At 38.0% G+C, this 18,022-nt stretch overlaps 2 protein-coding genes across 2 annotated transcripts; both read left to right on the forward strand.

Annotated features, from left to right (window-relative positions):
• Positions 1 to 710: 710 nt before the first annotated feature.
• On the forward strand, positions 711 to 3,944 carry LOC141599122 (chalcone synthase-like). Its single transcript, XM_074419038.1, has 2 exons — positions 711 to 976; positions 2,815 to 3,944. The coding sequence occupies exons 1-2, from the start codon at positions 799 to 801 to the stop codon at positions 3,810 to 3,812; spliced, it is 1,176 nt and encodes a 391-aa protein (XP_074275139.1). The 5' UTR covers positions 711 to 798; the 3' UTR covers positions 3,813 to 3,944.
• Positions 3,945 to 7,144: 3,200 nt separating this feature from the next.
• LOC141599124 (chalcone synthase) lies at positions 7,145 to 10,322 on the forward strand. Its single transcript, XM_074419039.1, has 2 exons — positions 7,145 to 7,412; positions 9,105 to 10,322. The coding sequence occupies exons 1-2, from the start codon at positions 7,235 to 7,237 to the stop codon at positions 10,100 to 10,102; spliced, it is 1,176 nt and encodes a 391-aa protein (XP_074275140.1). The 5' UTR covers positions 7,145 to 7,234; the 3' UTR covers positions 10,103 to 10,322.
• Positions 10,323 to 18,022: the final 7,700 nt, after the last annotated feature.

Consider the following 18,022-nt stretch of genomic DNA (forward strand, 5'->3'; position numbering starts at 1 on the left):
CACCTGGGTCCGGCGTGACAAAGCGCCAACCGGGACACATATCCGCGTACTCATATCCAAGACCCCTCGGCGGTGAGTCAACAGGCCCGCCGCCGCCATAGGTCCCTCGCCGAGGGGTAGATCGATCTTTTCCACCGCTAGCCACTTGGCCACTTGGCCACACGTGACAAAAGGTGAAGTTTATAAATACTCCTCAACCTTCATGAGAAAGGATCCAATCCAAATACACAAACTTGACCTAAATACACTATTCATCTCGGTATAATCTTCCTTATCTCTCTACAATATATTCCTAGCCAATTAGCATACAACTTATACATCTAAGTTTATCGACTTGGCGTCGGAGTGTGGGACGCAGCACAAAGCCAAGCCTCGATTCGTTCATTGTTTGAGAGAGGCCGAGAGGAACGATTAAGGCCAAGGGAGAATCCAACTCAAGACATCATTCAACAAGCCACGGGTGGTAACTATACTTGCTCTGGAATTACACCCGGAACACATGTAATTTTTACTGCACGGTTTTGGTAGGTATAAGCTCTGGTTAGCAATAAAACTTGAGAAACAAAGAAGAATTACAGTTAATAGGGTCACGTGGCCATGCATGTAACCAAATAATACAATTCACGTAACTACCAAACCACGTGGTTACTATCTGCCCGTCCATGCAACCTACCACTTTTCTCTTATTTAATCTCATTTTACGACCTTACATTTCTTATACTCCCTCCTAAATACAACTTTTAATTTGTCCTTACATTTTAGGGACACTACCTTAAAACTAAGGACCTTTCAATTATAATGGCGTCTATTGAGGAAATTCGTCAGGCACAAAGAGCCGATGGTCCGGCTACTATCTTGGCTATTGGTACCGCTACGCCTCCGAATTGCGTGTACCAGGCTGATTATCCTGATTATTACTTTCGCGTTACTAAGAGCGAGCATATGACCGATTTGAAAGAGAAGTTCAGACGCATGTGTATGTTATTAATCCCTTCTTTTTAATTTTACAAGTTTCTCTTAGGTTACTGTCGAATTTTAGGGATGCATGGTCGCATGCACCCCTAAATTCGACAATAAGTGTTTTACTTAGATTACCATTTGCATGCAGTAAGTATTTCTTGCATGCACTCCCGAAGTCCCGTTTATATTAGTATGCAGTGATGGAATTAGGGGGGCTAGCAAGGACGCTCGCCTCTCGGCGAACAAGATTTTCTTAGTTTTTTAGTTTAATTTTTCGAAAAAAATTTCAAGTTAACCTTACATAATTTCTCATTCGATCCCCTAAAATTTTTGCTCCCACACGGTGGCGGAGCCAGGAATGTAAGTCATCGGGGCGTAAATTTTCAGCGGGGGTGAAACAGTAATATTATAAGGGCCTTAAAAAAATTCGAAAATTTTAACTAAAATTTCGAAATTTTCAAAAGCCAGTGAGGGCGACTGCCCCTGCCAGCCCCTCCCTGGCTCCATCACTGCTCCCACATGTTCAAATCCTGGCTCCGCCATTGTTAGTACGCGCAGTCGATTTTCTGTTACAACTCGACATGCATGTGTAAAATAGGGGAAAATGGACAAACTAATGTGAGATGATAACAATTTTGAAACAACAAAGTTTACGTCAGTAATGAAAGTTGTTTTTGTTTTTTCTGTTTTGAGTACATAAGAGGGGAAATCTAACTAACTATAGTACAGGAAAAGCAACCCCAAAAATATCCTCTCTAAGAATAGGACGAAGCTCAATTGGTGGATAGTCTAGAATGATTAAATCAGTACTCGAGTGCACTCCTCGATTAGCGAGCCGCGAGCGCGAGCCTCTTGATCGGTAATGAAAGAGATAATGACCATGAAAATAGACATATCGATGTGTTTGCGAGGGCTAAAAAGAGAATTTTAATGATCCAAAATAAATTAATGAAGTTTGGAATGGCCTTGAAACATAATAAAGTAAATTGGCCTATTTAGGGTGGGATTCGACCCAACGGTAATTGGTTTATGGTTAATAATTTTGAAAAAATTGTCGGAATTTAAAGATAATCTTCTATTTACTAAATGAATAGGCGAAACTCTTATTTTTTCCGCCTAAATAATATTTCCTAAAATAAAGTGTAGTATTTTTAGCATATATTATATCACAATCTTTTAATGGCATAATCTTTTAATAAATTTAATATTTAAAACATTCTATATTATTTCACATTATACATAAATTTATATTCATTATTATATGATTAAAAAAAATTGTTTAATTTTTTCTTTAAAATAATTGTATATAAAAATTCATTGACTTTTAATGATAAGAAGTTGTACAAAAAAGATTAATAGTAAAATATTTTAAAAATAAAGTCATTAATTTTTCGATAAAAAGAAAATTTTTATTGAAATATTCATTTCATGATTTTTTACAATTTTAATTTTTATTGCTCAAATTAAAATCAATTGATAGGAAATATAAATAATAAGTGAATTATTAATTTAAAATCCATAAATAATACGGAGTATACTAAAAAGTAAAATTTTATAAATAGCGTGCATATATTGCACGAGATCTAAATTAGTATAATACTGTAACATTTAAAATGAAATGATATATACTCCTCATTTTAGTTTTGATTAAATGATCTTTCTCGATAATATCAGAAAGGTAAAACAATGACCGACACGGAAAGTAAATATAAATGTTTTTGGGTTAGATAATAAAGTTATAACCGATTGTATATTATTTTGATATTTTTTATGGTGTTAAAATGAGCCATAAATGGGCCGACCTACACTTGTGTTGTATAGTTGTGTAACTCATTTGTGGCTATATGTGAACAGGCGACAAGTCAATGATCAAGAAACGTTACATGCATTTGACCGAGGAAATCCTCAAGGAAAAGCCTAATTTGTGTGAGTACATGGGCTCATCACTTGACACTAGACAAGACATGGTTGTGTCCGAGGTGCCGCGGCTAGGCAAAGAGGCCGCGGTCAAGGCCATCAAGGAATGGGGCCAACCCAAGTCCAAAATTACCCATGTCATCATGTGCACTACTTCCGGTGTTGACATGCCGGGGGCCGACTATCAGATTACCAAGCTCCTTGGGCTCCGTCCCTCAGTCCGTCGCTTCATGCTTTACCAGCAAGGTTGCTTTGCCGGGGGAACGGTCTTGAGGTTGGCTAAGGACTTAGCTGAGAACAACAGGGGTGCACGAGTTTTGGTCGTGTGTTCTGAAATAACTGCTATTTGTTTCCGTGGGCCTACTGATACCCACTTGGACTCCATGGTGGGCCAGGCTTTGTTTGGAGATGGAGCCGGGGCTTTGATCGTTGGGTCAGATCCGGACTTGTCTATTGAAAGGCCATTATTCCAAATGGTCTGGGCCGCCCAGACCCTCCTACCGGACTCCGAGGGAGCAATCGACGGTCATTTACGCGAAGTGGGCCTGACTTTTCACCTGCTCAAAGATGTTCCTGGGCTTATTTCCAAGAACATTAACAAAGCCCTTGAAGAGGCCTTTAACCCACTTGGTATAAGTGACTGGAACTCTTTGTTCTGGATCGCTCATCCGGGCGGTCCGGCGATCTTGGATCAAGTCGAGGCTAAATTGGGCCTAAAGGAGGAAAAACTTGCTGCTACAAGAAATGTGTTGAGTGACTTTGGTAATATGTCTAGTGCTTGTGTTCTCTTTATTCTTGATGAGATGAGGAAGAAGTCCTTAAGAGACGGGGCGACCACCACCGGTGAAGGGTTGGATTGGGGTGTTCTGTTCGGGTTTGGACCGGGTTTGACTGTCGAGACTGTTGTGCTCCACAGTGTGCCTTTGACCAATTGATGATCATTAGTTGTGATGTTCAAGAATTTTATACACACTTTTTAAGAATGTAGATACATTAAAATATATATGCTGGTACAATTTTTATTTTTTTAAAAAAAAATAAAAAAATCTCAGATGCACTTTTGATTATCGTAGGTACACTTTTTACCGAAATTTTATACACACTTTTTAAGAATGTAGATACACTTTTTTTTTATCATAGGTACATTTTTTATCGGAATTCTATATACACTTTCTTGGAGGGCAGATACATTTTTTTTTTTATCGTAGGTACACTTTTTACCTAAACCCTATATACGTTTGCTACCAATGTAAATGTAGTCTATAATTCTATATTACAATTAACACATCTACTGCCCCATTTTCCTCATCAAGTCAACTCAATAGCCAAAAATGGCAACAACAATTAAACTAATGATAGACAAAAAAATTATAATGCAGCATGTAAATTAGTTTGATTTATCAAATGGTCGAACACTTTAGCGAGTCACGAGTGTTACTTAATCAAACAATTCATGGGCTGATACACCATCGCCGTCGCCAACCCACTCACACTATCACCACCGTCGATGTGTCGTGAGTGGTCAATAACACTGGACTGATTGACTGAAGAGGTCAACATGGTTGGAATGGGCATATTTGATGCGAGAAAATGATCGAAATAAGATCTGATTGGAGCTCAGTTCTCACTATAGCTTGTTCTTTGATCAATTTCTCAGTAAATTAATCAACATATAATAAATTCAAGCTAAATTAAAGAAGTTCATGAAATTAATTACGATATATTGATGACGGAATCGGTGGTGAGCTTAAGTTAGCGAAAATTCCAGAAGTAATTGCATTGAAAGAAGAGATCAAGGAAATTGATAAACTTTCCGCAGTTCCAGAAAAAGATCTTCTCAAGAATTAGAATGAATCTAGCTTTATACACCTAGTAACCATAGCTTTTGCAGGGAGTCTCACCATTGATGATTGAATCGTTATTTTTGCTTTTTGTTGTCAACCATTAATATAATTAGGTTTGTTGTTGATTGATTAATGAATTGGGAACTTTTTTTTGGAGGAAATGATCGGCCAGTAATGAATTGGGGAAATGAATCGATCGACGAGAGTCAATGAAGAGGACAGGGTAGTGTGTGATGTTAATTGTGAGATGGGGGCCGTTGATTTCTTTTATAATCACATGGTTATTAGTTGTTCCCACCGTTCTCATCGAGTGCTCGTTCTCACCGGATCTTGACTCTATATATATATATATATATATATATATATAGAATATGGATAGATATAGATATATAGACGAGATGTAATTACCCATTCTTTTATTATAAACTTCTTAATTGTATAGTTTAGTGAACAACAAATTAAGGTTAGAGTGAGGAAACATAAATAAGTCAAACTGAGTTTTAGATCACATTTTTGAACAAACTTCTACAAGATTTATAAATATGAAATGTAATCATTTTATTATAAACTTCATAATTATATAGTTTAGTGAACAACTAATTAAGGTTAGAGCGAGGAAAAAAATAGGTTAAACTGAGTTTTACATCACGTTTTTGAACAAACTTCTACAAGATTTATGAATATGACATGTAATTATTTTATTATAAACTTCTTAATTATATAGTTTAGTGAACAACAAATTAAGGTTAGAGGGAGGAAAAACAAACAGATCAAACTGAGTTTTAGATCATATTTTTTATCAAATTTCTACAAAATTTATGAATATGACGGTTAATTATTTTATGATGAAATAATTTAGCTGTATAAAATTGATATGAATTTGATTCACCAATACTTCTTTAATATTGATGACTATAAGCAAAACGCCTAAAACCTACCTAACCAGAAGATGGTCACGACTCATGTCAATGTCATATTTATTAATTAAAATGTTTGCTACACTGTTTTGACAAATAAATTTATTGATACTATGGCCTTCATAAATTTACAAATAATGACTGTCTTTTTCTATAGAAAATTAATTAAAATAATATTCTACAACTTTGTAACTACACAATTTTTTAGAGCCAAGTATGTATTAGGAGGGTGCGAAAATAAAGTTACGATCAGAGTAAGATACAAATTAAAGTATTAAACGACTCGGTTAAAAGAGTGTTCGAAATGTAATTAAAAAAAAAATCAGATATTAATCCCTCAGTATATAACTAAAGAGCGGTCAGTGGCACAACCAAGCGGGGTTAATATGAATGTATGATCATCCTCACTAAATTGAAAAATTTAGTCGAAATTCATGTTACATTAGCTTTTTATTTGTTTCATTGAAAGTTCTCAACCCTCTTTAACACTAACTCCCAACTCCATCAAACCATCACGGGCAGTGGTGAGGCGAGGAGGAGAGGCTACCAAGGACACTTTTCCAGTTGTCCCTACTCAAAAATAAAAAATCAGAAATTTTTTCATTAATTTTTGAATTTTTTTAAACTTTTACCTAGTTATAACATTACTCGTTTGCCTCCTAACAAAAATTCCCGACTCTACCACTAATCACTGGGAGCTACTACAATACTACCCCAAGTTCCCAACCAACCCTCATTTGGCTGGTAAGTAAGCCTGAAGACCATAATAATGCATTAATACTCCGTAAATTCTTATTCCAGACAAGCTATTTTCCGTCTGAAATAAGACGAATCAAATATAGTCATTTTACGATAAAATGTTACTCCGTACTAATTTCTGATAAAATGTTACCATCATTTTCAGGGTAAAAAAGTGACAACTTTAGTTGTACTCCCTCCTATAGGTCTTATCCTCTATTTTCTTCCTTATTTCCTAAAACGGATTATTCGGGTTTTCTTCACTATTTCCTTTTTGGAAAATTTGTCTGGTCCAAATTCATTTGCATGTGGGATAGTGTCTTTTGTGTGGTTCAAATTCATTTCCTTTATTTCTTGTGCAAAAAGGAGAGGGGAAGAAAATAAAGAATATAAGAAAATATCATTTTGTCATTAAATAATTACATTTTATTTAAAAAATAATGATATTTAGTCCGTCTTATTTCAAACCGTCTAAAACAAGACTTATTGGTAATACTCGTATAGTCAGTGACTCAGCCGTAATCAGTAATCACTGTATAATTTCACCAATGCATGTAATTTTTACTGCACGGTTTTGGTAGGTATAAGCTCTGGTTAGCAATAAAACTTGAGAAACAAAGTGAAGAATTACAGTTAATAGGGTCACGTGGCCATGCATGTAACCAAATAATACAATTCACGTAACTACCAAAACCACGTGGTTACTATCTGCCCGTCCATGCAACCTACCACTTTTCTCTTATTTAATCTCATTTTACGACCTTACATTTCTTATACTCCCTCCTAAAATACAACTTTTAATTTGTCCTTTAACATTTTAAGGACACTACCTTAAAACTTAAGGACCTTTTAATTAAAATGGCGTCTATTGAGGAGATTCGTCAGGCACAAAGAGCTGATGGTCCGGCTACTATCTTGGCTATTGGTACCGCTACGCCTCCGAATTGTGTGTACCAGGCTGATTATCCTGATTATTACTTTCGTGTTACTAAGAGCGAGCATATGACCGATTTGAAGGAGAAGTTTAGACGCATGTGTATGTTATTAATCCCTTCTTTTTAATTTTACAAGTTTCTCTTAGGTTACTGTCGAATTTTAGGGATGCATGGTCGCATGCACCCCTAAGTTCGACAGTAAGTGTTTTACTTAGATTACCATTTGCATGCAGCAAGTATTTCTTGCATGCACTCCCGAAGTCCCGTTTATATTAGTATGTGAATTAGGGGGGCTAGCAAGGACGCTCGCCTCTCGGCGAACAGGATTTTCTTAGTTTTTTAGTTTAATTTTTCGAAAAAAAAATTCAAGTTAACCTTACATAATCTCTCATTCGATCCCCTAAATTTTTTGCTCCCACACGGTGGCGGAGCCAGGATTGTAAGTCATCGGGGCGTAAATTTTCAGCGTAAAAAAATTCGAAAATTTTAACTAAAATTTCGAAATTTTTAAACGCCAGTGAGAACGACCGCTCCTGCTAGCCTCTCCCTAGCTCCACCACTGCTCCCACATGTTCAAATCCTGGCTCCGTTACTTTTAGTACGTGCAGTCGATTTTCTGTTACAACTCGACATGCATGTGTAAAATAGGGGGAAATGGACAAACTAATGTGAGACGATAGCAAATTTGAAACAGCAAAGTTTACGTCAGTAATGAAAGTTGTTTTTGTTTTTTTCTTTTTTGAGTACATAAGAGGGGAAATCTAACTAACTATAGTACGGGAAAAACAACCCCAAAAATATCCTCTCTAAGAATAGGATGAACCTCAATTGGTGGATAGTCTAGAATGATTAAATCGGTACTCGAGTGTACTCCTCGATTAGCGAGCCTCGAGCCTCTTGATCGGTAATGAAAGAGCTAATGACCATGAAAATAGACATATCAATGTGTTTACGAGGGCTAAAAAACTCATTTTAATGATCCAAAATAAATTAATGAAGTTTGGAATGGCCTTGAAACATAATAATGTAAATTGGCCTATTTAGGGTGGGATTCGTGGTTTATGGTTAATAATTTTGAAAAAATTGTCGGAATTTAAAGATAATCTTCTATTTACTAAATGAATAAGCGAAACTCTTCTTTTTTCCGCCTAAATAATATTTCCTAAAATAAAGTGTAGTATTTTTAATAAATTTAATATTTAAAATATTTTATATTATTTCACATTATACATAAATTTATTTTCATTATTATATGATTAAAAAAAATTGTTTACTTTTTTCTTTAAAATAATGATAAGAAGTTGCACAAAAAGGTTAATTGTAAAATATTTTAAAAATAACATCATTAATTTCTCGATAAAAAGAAAAATTTATTGAAATATTCATTTCATGAATTTTTACAATTTTAATTTTTATTATTCAAATTAAAATAAAGTGATGGGAAACATAAAAAATAAGTAAATTATCAATTTAAAATCCTAAAATAATACGGAGTATACTAAAAAGTAAAATTTTATAAATAGCGTGCATATATTGCACGAGATCTAAACTAATACTATACTATAACATTTAAAATGAAATGATATATACTCCTCATTTTAGTTTTGATTAAATTATCTTTCTCGATAAAATCAGAAAGGTAAAACAATGACGGACACGGAAAGTAAATATAAAGTTATAACCGATTGTATATTATTTTGATATTTTTTATGGTCTTAAAATGAGCCATAAATGGGCCGACCTACACTTGTGTTGTATAGTTGTGTAACTCATTTGTGGCTATATGTGAACAGGCGACAAGTCAATGATCAAGAAACGTTACATGCATTTGACCGAGGAAATCCTCAAGGAAAAGCCCAATTTGTGTGAGTACATGGGCTCATCACTTGACACTAGACAAGACATGGTTGTGTCCGAGGTCCCGAGGCTCGGCAAAGAGGCCGCGGTTAAGGCCATCAAGGAATGGGGCCAACCCAAGTCCAAAATTACTCATGTCATCATGTGCACTACTTCTGGTGTTGACATGCCGGGGGCCGACTACCAAATCACCAAGCTCCTTGGGCTCCGTCCCTCTGTTCGTCGTTTCATGCTTTACCAGCAAGGGTGCTTTGCCGGGGGAACGGTCTTGAGGTTGGCTAAGGACCTAGCTGAGAACAACAGGGGTGCACGAGTTTTGGTTGTGTGTTCTGAAATCACTGCTATTTGTTTCCGTGGGCCTACTGATACCCACCTAGACTCCATGGTGGGCCAGGCTTTGTTTGGGGATGGAGCCGGGGCTTTGATCGTTGGGTCAGATCCGGACTTGTCTATTGAAAGGCCATTATTCCAAATGGTCTGGGCCGCCCAGACCCTCCTACCGGACTCCGAGGGAGCAATCGACGGTCATTTACGCGAAGTGGGCCTGACTTTTCACTTGTTGAAAGATGTTCCTGGGCTTATTTCTAAGAACATTACCAAAGCCCTTGAGGAGGCCTTTAACCCACTTGGTATAAGTGACTGGAACTCTTTGTTCTGGATCGCTCATCCGGGCGGTCCGGCGATTTTGGACCAAGTCGAGGCTAAATTGGGCCTAAAAGAGGAAAAACTTGCTGCTACAAGAAATGTGTTGAGTGACTTTGGTAATATGTCTAGTGCTTGTGTTCTCTTTATTCTTGATGAAATGAGGAAGAAGTCCTTAAGAGACGGGGCGACCACCACCGGTGAAGGGTTGGATTGGGGTGTTCTATTCGGGTTTGGACCGGGTTTGACCGTTGAGACCGTTGTGCTCCACAGTGTGCCTTTGACCAATTGATGATCATTAGTTGTGATGTTCAAGAATTGCAACAAACAAGTGAAGAACTGAAAATTGATAATGTTATAATGTCTCATTTTATTTCATAAGTTACTCGGGCTCGTGTCGTAACGATTAAGTAAAGAAGATTGATAATGTGATGTCTTTCTTTTTAGTGTGTATCTATGTTATTATGTTTTGGTATGAATATTGATAAATGATGATGATCCTTTTATCTCTAGTTTGGGAAGTTTAAATTTGGTTCTTGTGATTATTAGAATATTAGTAGCTATACCAGGTAAGTTTCGAGTTGAGCTAACCCAACATATTTGGGTCATAGTCCTATAGAATGTTTGTGTTGTGTTTGGTCAATTCAAAGTAACAGCTAGCTTCGATTTATTCTTCAACTATATTAAATTTCATTAAGATCAATCTGAATTTATTCATTTGAATCAACCAATTGTGATGTTTCATAAGTATATAGTTAAAAAGATACGATGATTGTGAGATGTTACATATCGCGCGCATAAGCAAGTATAGGCGAAACATTATAAACCAACATCCACTTGTAGATCCCGTTTACGAACACATAGTAAGTACAACCTGTTGGTATGATGCCAAGTAAAGCTAAGTTTTTGGTTTTTTGGTTCATACTCTCTCCCACATCGGTGAGGAGGAGAGTTTGTCTTGTGTTTATATTGCCTTTGGTCCAATGGTGGGTAAGAGATTGGACCAAGGAGGCTTTTGTGGTGATTGTTGGGCTTGTGGGTTTGGGTCCAAACACACACACGCGCGCCGGCGCGGACCGGCTCGAGCCCGTACTCGGGCTCGGGTTTCGGTAGAGCACCCGCGGTGCGGGCCAAAGGCCCTCTTTATCTTATCTTTTTTGGGCCTGGCTTGTGTGTGTGTCTTTGGAATCCTATAAACGGATCTCAGTCAAATAATATCTCTGTGATTAAGGAGATTTATTCTCCATTAATCTCGTTTGACTGTCATTAAGGGGATTTATTGTCTCCTTTATTTCCTCCGTTTTTTTGCCTGTAACAGCTCTTTTTTCTACTATAAAAAGAGCTGTCCTCTCATCACTTAGAGACACAATTCATACAACTCTCTTCTATCTCTCAAATATGATATTCTTCTGCTTCTGAGTATAATTTCTGGGTTCGTTTCTGTTCGTTCCAAGGCTCTCATACACGAGTGGTTGTGTACGGGTGTCGCAGTGTTAACCTTGGGAAACTACCGGTGTGAGACGATTACCACCACGGTCGTGCCGATATAGTTTTCAAGTCAGTGGCCTCCATACCACTTGCGCCGCATTTCCGTTTCGATAAGTCTATTTCTGTCTCTTGTTTCGTTAAAGTTTTCGTCTCTTTTTTTCATTGTTACGATTTATCTTTCCAACAATTTGAAAACTATATCTTCTGTCGTAACAATGGTCGCCGTCTCAAACAAAATCAAAATCGTCCGAATTGTCGAAATTGGAACCCTTAGACGGTATGAACTACAAAAGATGGTCTCAGAAACTGCTTATGTATTTTGAACTATGTTTTATTTTCTGACCCTCCTGCTGCTGTTACCGCTGCTAGTGTAGAAACTACCCCACCTTCGTCTGTTGTTGTTAAGTCGAATGAGGAGACTATTAAGAAACATGATAAGGATAACAAAACTGCTAAGTTCCATCTCCTTACTCATATGTCGAATACCCTCTTTGATTTATTTTCGGTCCATAAATCCGCTAAGACTATATGGGAATTGTTAGAGAAAAAAATATGGGGCCGACGATGCGGGTAAGAAAAATATGTTGTCGGGCAGTGGCTTGGGTTTCAAATGGTAGATGACAAACCGATTATGGACCAAGTTCATGTTTATGAGAACTTGTGTGCTGATGTCACTAATGAGGGAATGAAACTAGATGAAATTTTCTTGGCTAATGTTTTGCTAGAAAAATTTCCCCTTTCCTGGAATGAGTATAGGAACCATTTGAAACATAAGAAGAAAGATTTGTCCCTTCAAGAGCTAGTAGGCCACATGAGGACTGAAGAAGCTAATCGTCTGAAAGATAAGTCACCCAATTGTCTCTTACTTGTCAAAGCCAATCTTGTTGAAATGGTGGGTCTTCAAAAGAAGATAGGTTCAAGGGTAAGGGAAAGGCTAAAGCTGGTCAGGGTCAATCCAAGGGTCAGAATGCCAAGAAAGTTGGTCAAGGGAAATTCACCAAACCTGCCTCAAAGATCCAAACCAAATCGGTTTGCTATGTTTGTGGGAAATCGGGTCACAAAGCTTATCAGTGTCCTCAAAAGAAAGTTCTTCTTTGAAGCTAATGTTCTTGAAAAGGATGATATTATTCTTCTTTGTAGTGGTTGAGGCTAATCAGTTTGCAAATGCTAGTGATTGGATTCGGATACGGGGGCTTCAAGGCATCTTTGTGCTAACAAGGATCTCTTTCTTTGAATTTGAAGATGTTCTTTGATGGTGAATGTGTCTACATGGGTAACTCTTCTTCTCTTTGTTATCACCAAGCAAAGGCAAGATCTTTCTCAAACTAACCTCGGGAAAACTCTTGCTTTAAATAATGTTTTGTATGTTCCTACTTTGCGTCGAAACCTCGTGTCTGGTGCCTTGCTAAACAAAGTTGGTGTGAAACTTGTTTTTGAGGCTGACAAGGTTGTAATGTCGCGCAATGGGGATTTTGTGGGCAAGGGTTATCTCTGTGGGGGTTTATTTATTTTGAATGTTGATTCTCCTATCATTAATAATAATGCTTCTACTTCGCTTATATTCTTGAGTCTATTGATGTTTGGCATGGTAGATTAGGTCATGTGAATGTTGATTCGATTAAAAAGCTCAAAACTATGTCGCTTATTCCTTCGTTATCTTCAGAAACTCATGAGAAGTGTCCTAGTTGTGTCGAGGCCAAATTTGCTAAGAAACCTAGTAGACCTGTTACAACTAGACAAACGAGTCTTCTTGAGTTAATTCACACCGACCTAGCCGACTTCAAAAACACCATGAGCAGAGGTGGTAAACATTATTATGTCACTTTTATTGATGATTTTTCTAGATATACCAAAGTATATTTGCTTAGAAATAAAAGTGAAGTCAAGACATGTTTATAAAGTTCAAAAGCGAGGTAGAAAATCAGCTTGATAGGAAGATTAAAAGAGTTAGGTCCGATCGAGGAGGAGAGTATGGCTCTGGTTATTTAGTAGATTTTTGTGAGAAAAATGGTTTAATACATGAAAAGAGCCCACCATACTTACCTCAATCGAATGGCGTAGCTGAACGTAAAAATAGAACTTTGAAAGAAATGATGAATGCTATGCTTTTAAGTTCTGGCCTTTCAGATGATATGTGGGGGGAAGCGGTGCTTTCAGCTTGTCATATTCTTAACAGGGTACCTCATAAGAAACTAGACAAGACACCCTATGAGATGTGGAAAGGTTATGCTCCTAACTTAAGTTACCTTAAAGTGTGGGGGTGTTTGGCTAAAGTAGGCTTACCTAGCTTTAGGAGGCCAACCATTGGACCTAAGACTTATGACTGCGTTTTCATTGGTTATGCTCAAAACAGATTTCGCTTATAGGTTCATGTCTTTAAGTGACAGTCTATATCTGAGGCTAGAGATGCTGAGTTTTTTGAGCAGGTATTTCCTTTAAAGAAGGAAACAGTATCACTACCCGATGGCCCTGTTGTTTCTACTGTGCCTGTTAACCCTACTGACAGTTCCATGCATGCGAGTACTAGTACTTCTGTTGATCATGCAGTTGAACCAAGAAGGAGCAAAAGGCCCAGAATTGAAAAGAGCTACGGGAGTGATTTCATCAGAAGTACTAGTACTTCTGTCTTCTCTCATTATACTATAACTCCCAATTGTCACTAATCTATCCATAATATCAACATTTAATGTTCAAACAATTGCATCTCCCTTTTTACATCACTAGAAAACCAAAAATTCATCTCATACCGTTAATTGCCCAAAGAATTACTCACTAGGCACACATCGTGATATTCCAAATTTCCAAATAAACTGCTATCTACTCATCGCGGCATAACTTGACCTCACTATACCCTATTCATTTCCATCTCTCTATAGCAACCTTTTATCACATATATCCTTAAGCAACTCAGTCCAAACCGTCTCCCTCCATAAATCCTTACACATCCCAATACGCCACTATTCTTATCACTCATCTCAATCTTTCATTCTCACGTTTCTCTATACTTACATCACCCTTGCCCATATGTACTTACTTTTATATTACTTAACCCATAACTATATCACTCATCATATCTCACAAAACATGCTCCTTGTCTCAATGAGCTCATCAATCTACTTTTTCTTGTTCCACAATCCCTCACAACCACATATTAACACCTGTATTCCTTACCCAACACATGTCCTTCACAAGCCGGAATACTCCTTGTCATAACATCCGATGACTTACGTATCAAAACCGTCTCACATATAAAAGAATGGGTTAAGACTCAAAACATACATGTGTATATACCCTAAGACTCAAAACATTGTAAAAACATAGCCACCGGTTCAAAACAAAAGTAAGAACATAGCCACCGACTCAAAGTGGCTGCCCAATGAGGTACTCGGTCGAGTAAATAACATACTAGGTCGAGTACGAGGTACTCGATCGAGTAACTATATTACTCGGTTGAGTTTTCGACTCCGAAGCAAACTCAATTGTCGCAGAAGGATTACTCGGTCGAGTATTAGGAATACTCGGCCGAGTAGACCTTACTCGGTCGAGTATGAGACCACTCGGCCGAGTTCACGACTCCAGACGCTAAACAGTATTACCACAGAGAGATTACTCGGCCGAATATGGAATACTCGGTCGAGTATAAAAGACACTCGGCCGAGTATGGACTACTCGGTCGAGTATAAGCGCAGTTCTCAGCACCGTCCAGTTTTCGTAAAACAGTCGTATCTCACTCGTTACTTGGTCATTCTGGGCGTGTGACCTATCGTTAGAATCGTAAGAGGACAAGCTATCACCTCAACTTGGAATCACAGCAATATCATTTCTAGAACTCGACTTATGACAGTTTTAAGACAACCCTTCCAAAAATCGGTTTGTATACAAATCAAAATTCCTTAACAAAACAACTTAAACATGCATAAAACAAATAATAACGACCCAATACTTCTAAAAACCAGTACATAGTTGAACATTTATCATACCCACACGAAAATTAAACACGACATTCATATGCATAGGCGCATGACCTTAATCACATGCTACTACCAACAACCAAACATTAACATTATCATGATTATGTACCCATGTACCACTACTCTTTTGAAAGCCACATAATAAACACTTAACATGCCAACATATTTCATACCAAATCCATTTCAACAAGTTTCACCATGTTTTACACATGTTCCCACACATCTCACTTCCTTTCACATGCTTCAACCATTCAAGTTCCACATACCACACACACGCATCGAAAAGACTCACAACAAATTCCCCCTGGTGACCGGCTTGAGATTGTGAGGGCCATAGTGCGACTTCGGGACGTCTCCCAAGTCTTTGCGGTAGCTCCAAACAACTCTCCCCGGGTTCATTTTATTTAGACTCCCTAAGTTCATTGGGTTCATTAGTTTTAGGTGCAGAATCTTGGCTCACGATACCACTTTGTAACACCCCCTCATACCAAGGTACCTTACCAGGACTACCCAAGCATGAAAGGCTGTTACCATCTCGGTTGCCCGAGGTTAGTATATATCAAAAGCGTCCGTCCTAAACACATTTAATAGAAGTACTGTAAAGTATTAATGTTTACAACAATCCAAATCCAAACCAACACCAATAAAGTGAATACAACTGAGGACAACTACAAAATCATAGCTAAGACTCGTGACTGTGAAACTACAATCGGTGATGACGACTTCCCCATGACCGCCCAAGCTCACCAAATGCAATACTGTCAAGTCGCTCACCATCCCCGAATGGATCACCGCAGGTTTTACAAAACAATAACAACGGGGTCAGTACCATTCAATCAATGTAAGACAACAAACAATATAACCGGCTGATCATCCTCCATAGTAACCGACTACACACCGAAGTGTGTAGCCCCGCGATTACCCATCGCAACGGGTAATCCACTCCGCCGATGGGTGACCGCAGACCCATCCCCACCAAGTCCGGCTCATCAACGAGCGACTAACAATCCCTGTCCCTTAATGTGCACATCCCCTCCCATGGCGGGTTCCACGGAGGGCGAACTAGGGTGTGAAGCCACTCCCGCAAGTGACTCCACCACAATCACACAAACCACAGCATCACAGCTGTCACAACACAATCACCTCACCACCGTCACCACAACACCCATACTCCGATGATCAGCAGATAACAACAATTACAATACAATAGTAATCTCAATCAATTAACAGTACTGAGTAGGGGGAAATCCTACCTTTTTCGCAATCCGCTTACGCTGCAATCAACCATACAAATGCATAACAATTACCACATCGTCACCTACAACAACAATCATATAATTCTAATCACTAACTGCAAAACCCCATTTCCCCCAATTCATAATCAAAGACAAACCCTAAATATCAATCATTGAATATAAGGATGAGGACTTACCGACGATGAATCAAAGGACAGAATACGATTGCTATGATCACCCAAAGGAGAGATTCAGAGATGATTAGAGCGTCGTAGGATGTTTTAGGTTTTGTCAATTGTAATTAGAAACTGCTTATCGTAATATATAACGCCCTAACCATTTCCAAATCAAACCGCGAAAATAACACTCGACGGACCGGATACTCGGTCGAGTATAGAGCATACTCGGCCGAGTATCCTCTACTCGGTCGAGTATTCCGCATACTCGGCCGAGTATTCCTCGGCAGAAGCCAAACATATCACACACTTAGCACTACTCGGCCGAGTAGGCTCTACTCGGTCGAGTATTCAACTTAACAAAATCCGTAGTGTTACAATCTTCCCTCCTTAAAAAGAACTTCGTCCCCGAAGTTCAACCCATGCATAAAAACAAACCTACCAACTTGACTAAGACACAACAACGTAACTAAGACTCAAAACAAAACCTCACCCTATAACACATGAACTCTTAACACCAACTCCACCAACTATACTTACCTCCACAACATGTCTCACGATATCGTATCAACTACATCATATCTCTCTCAACACTAACTCCATACACCACTGCTAGCTCCGTAACATATCATCCACTAGAAAATCCAATATCAAAACATTCACAAACGTCAAACGGAATGTTACATTCTACCACCCTTAAAAGGAAATTCGTCCCCGAAGTTTACTCACCCTCATAACCTCATCCTCCAACTGTCAACACTATAGAACTTATATACATCATCATCCAACTGTCAGCACTATATAAAATATTCTCACACTCCGAAGCATCATACTACTACAAGCACGACCATAACCTTTAACAAAGTCAACCCCAACACGAATCAACCTTTTATTCTACATCAAGACTCAAACTTCCAAATCTACTACAACCTGTACAACCATTAAACTCCATGTACAACCATTAAACTCTCTTTGTCGCATCCTACTCCTCTTAAGATAAATGTTACGTCCTCGTAACTCACTAATACCAAACCTTATCTATATCTCATTACCCTCTTTACCCCCACATGTCAAAGATAACCGTCTATAAACCAAACACTCACCATGCATATATCTAAGGCTCTCTTACTTAAACAATTCTCATACTTTAATTCACTCATCACTCCACCTAACCTATACCTCAAAATCTTTAGCTTAACCCAAAACTTCAACTCTTCCACATTACTGCAACATGACATACCTCTATATATAAACTATATAAAACTCCCATTGCCAAAAGCATAACTCACGATCCACACTTGTTACGTACACTCACACTAGATCCTCAAGTTCTTTCTTCCAT

This window comes from Silene latifolia, chromosome 9, assembly GCF_048544455.1.
Source record: "Silene latifolia isolate original U9 population chromosome 9, ASM4854445v1, whole genome shotgun sequence".
Classification (NCBI taxonomy): Eukaryota; Viridiplantae; Streptophyta; class Magnoliopsida; order Caryophyllales; family Caryophyllaceae; genus Silene; species Silene latifolia.

Coding starts and splice junctions, on each gene's coding strand:
- LOC141599122 (XM_074419038.1), top strand. CDS start 799: ATGGCGTCTATTGAGGAAATTCGTCAGGCACAAAGAGCCGATGGTCCG. Junction 977..2,814: donor AGAGAAGTTCAGACGCATGT/GTATGTTATTAA, acceptor ATATGTGAACAG/GCGACAAGTCAATGATCAAG.
- LOC141599124 (XM_074419039.1), top strand. CDS start 7,235: ATGGCGTCTATTGAGGAGATTCGTCAGGCACAAAGAGCTGATGGTCCG. Junction 7,413..9,104: donor GGAGAAGTTTAGACGCATGT/GTATGTTATTAA, acceptor ATATGTGAACAG/GCGACAAGTCAATGATCAAG.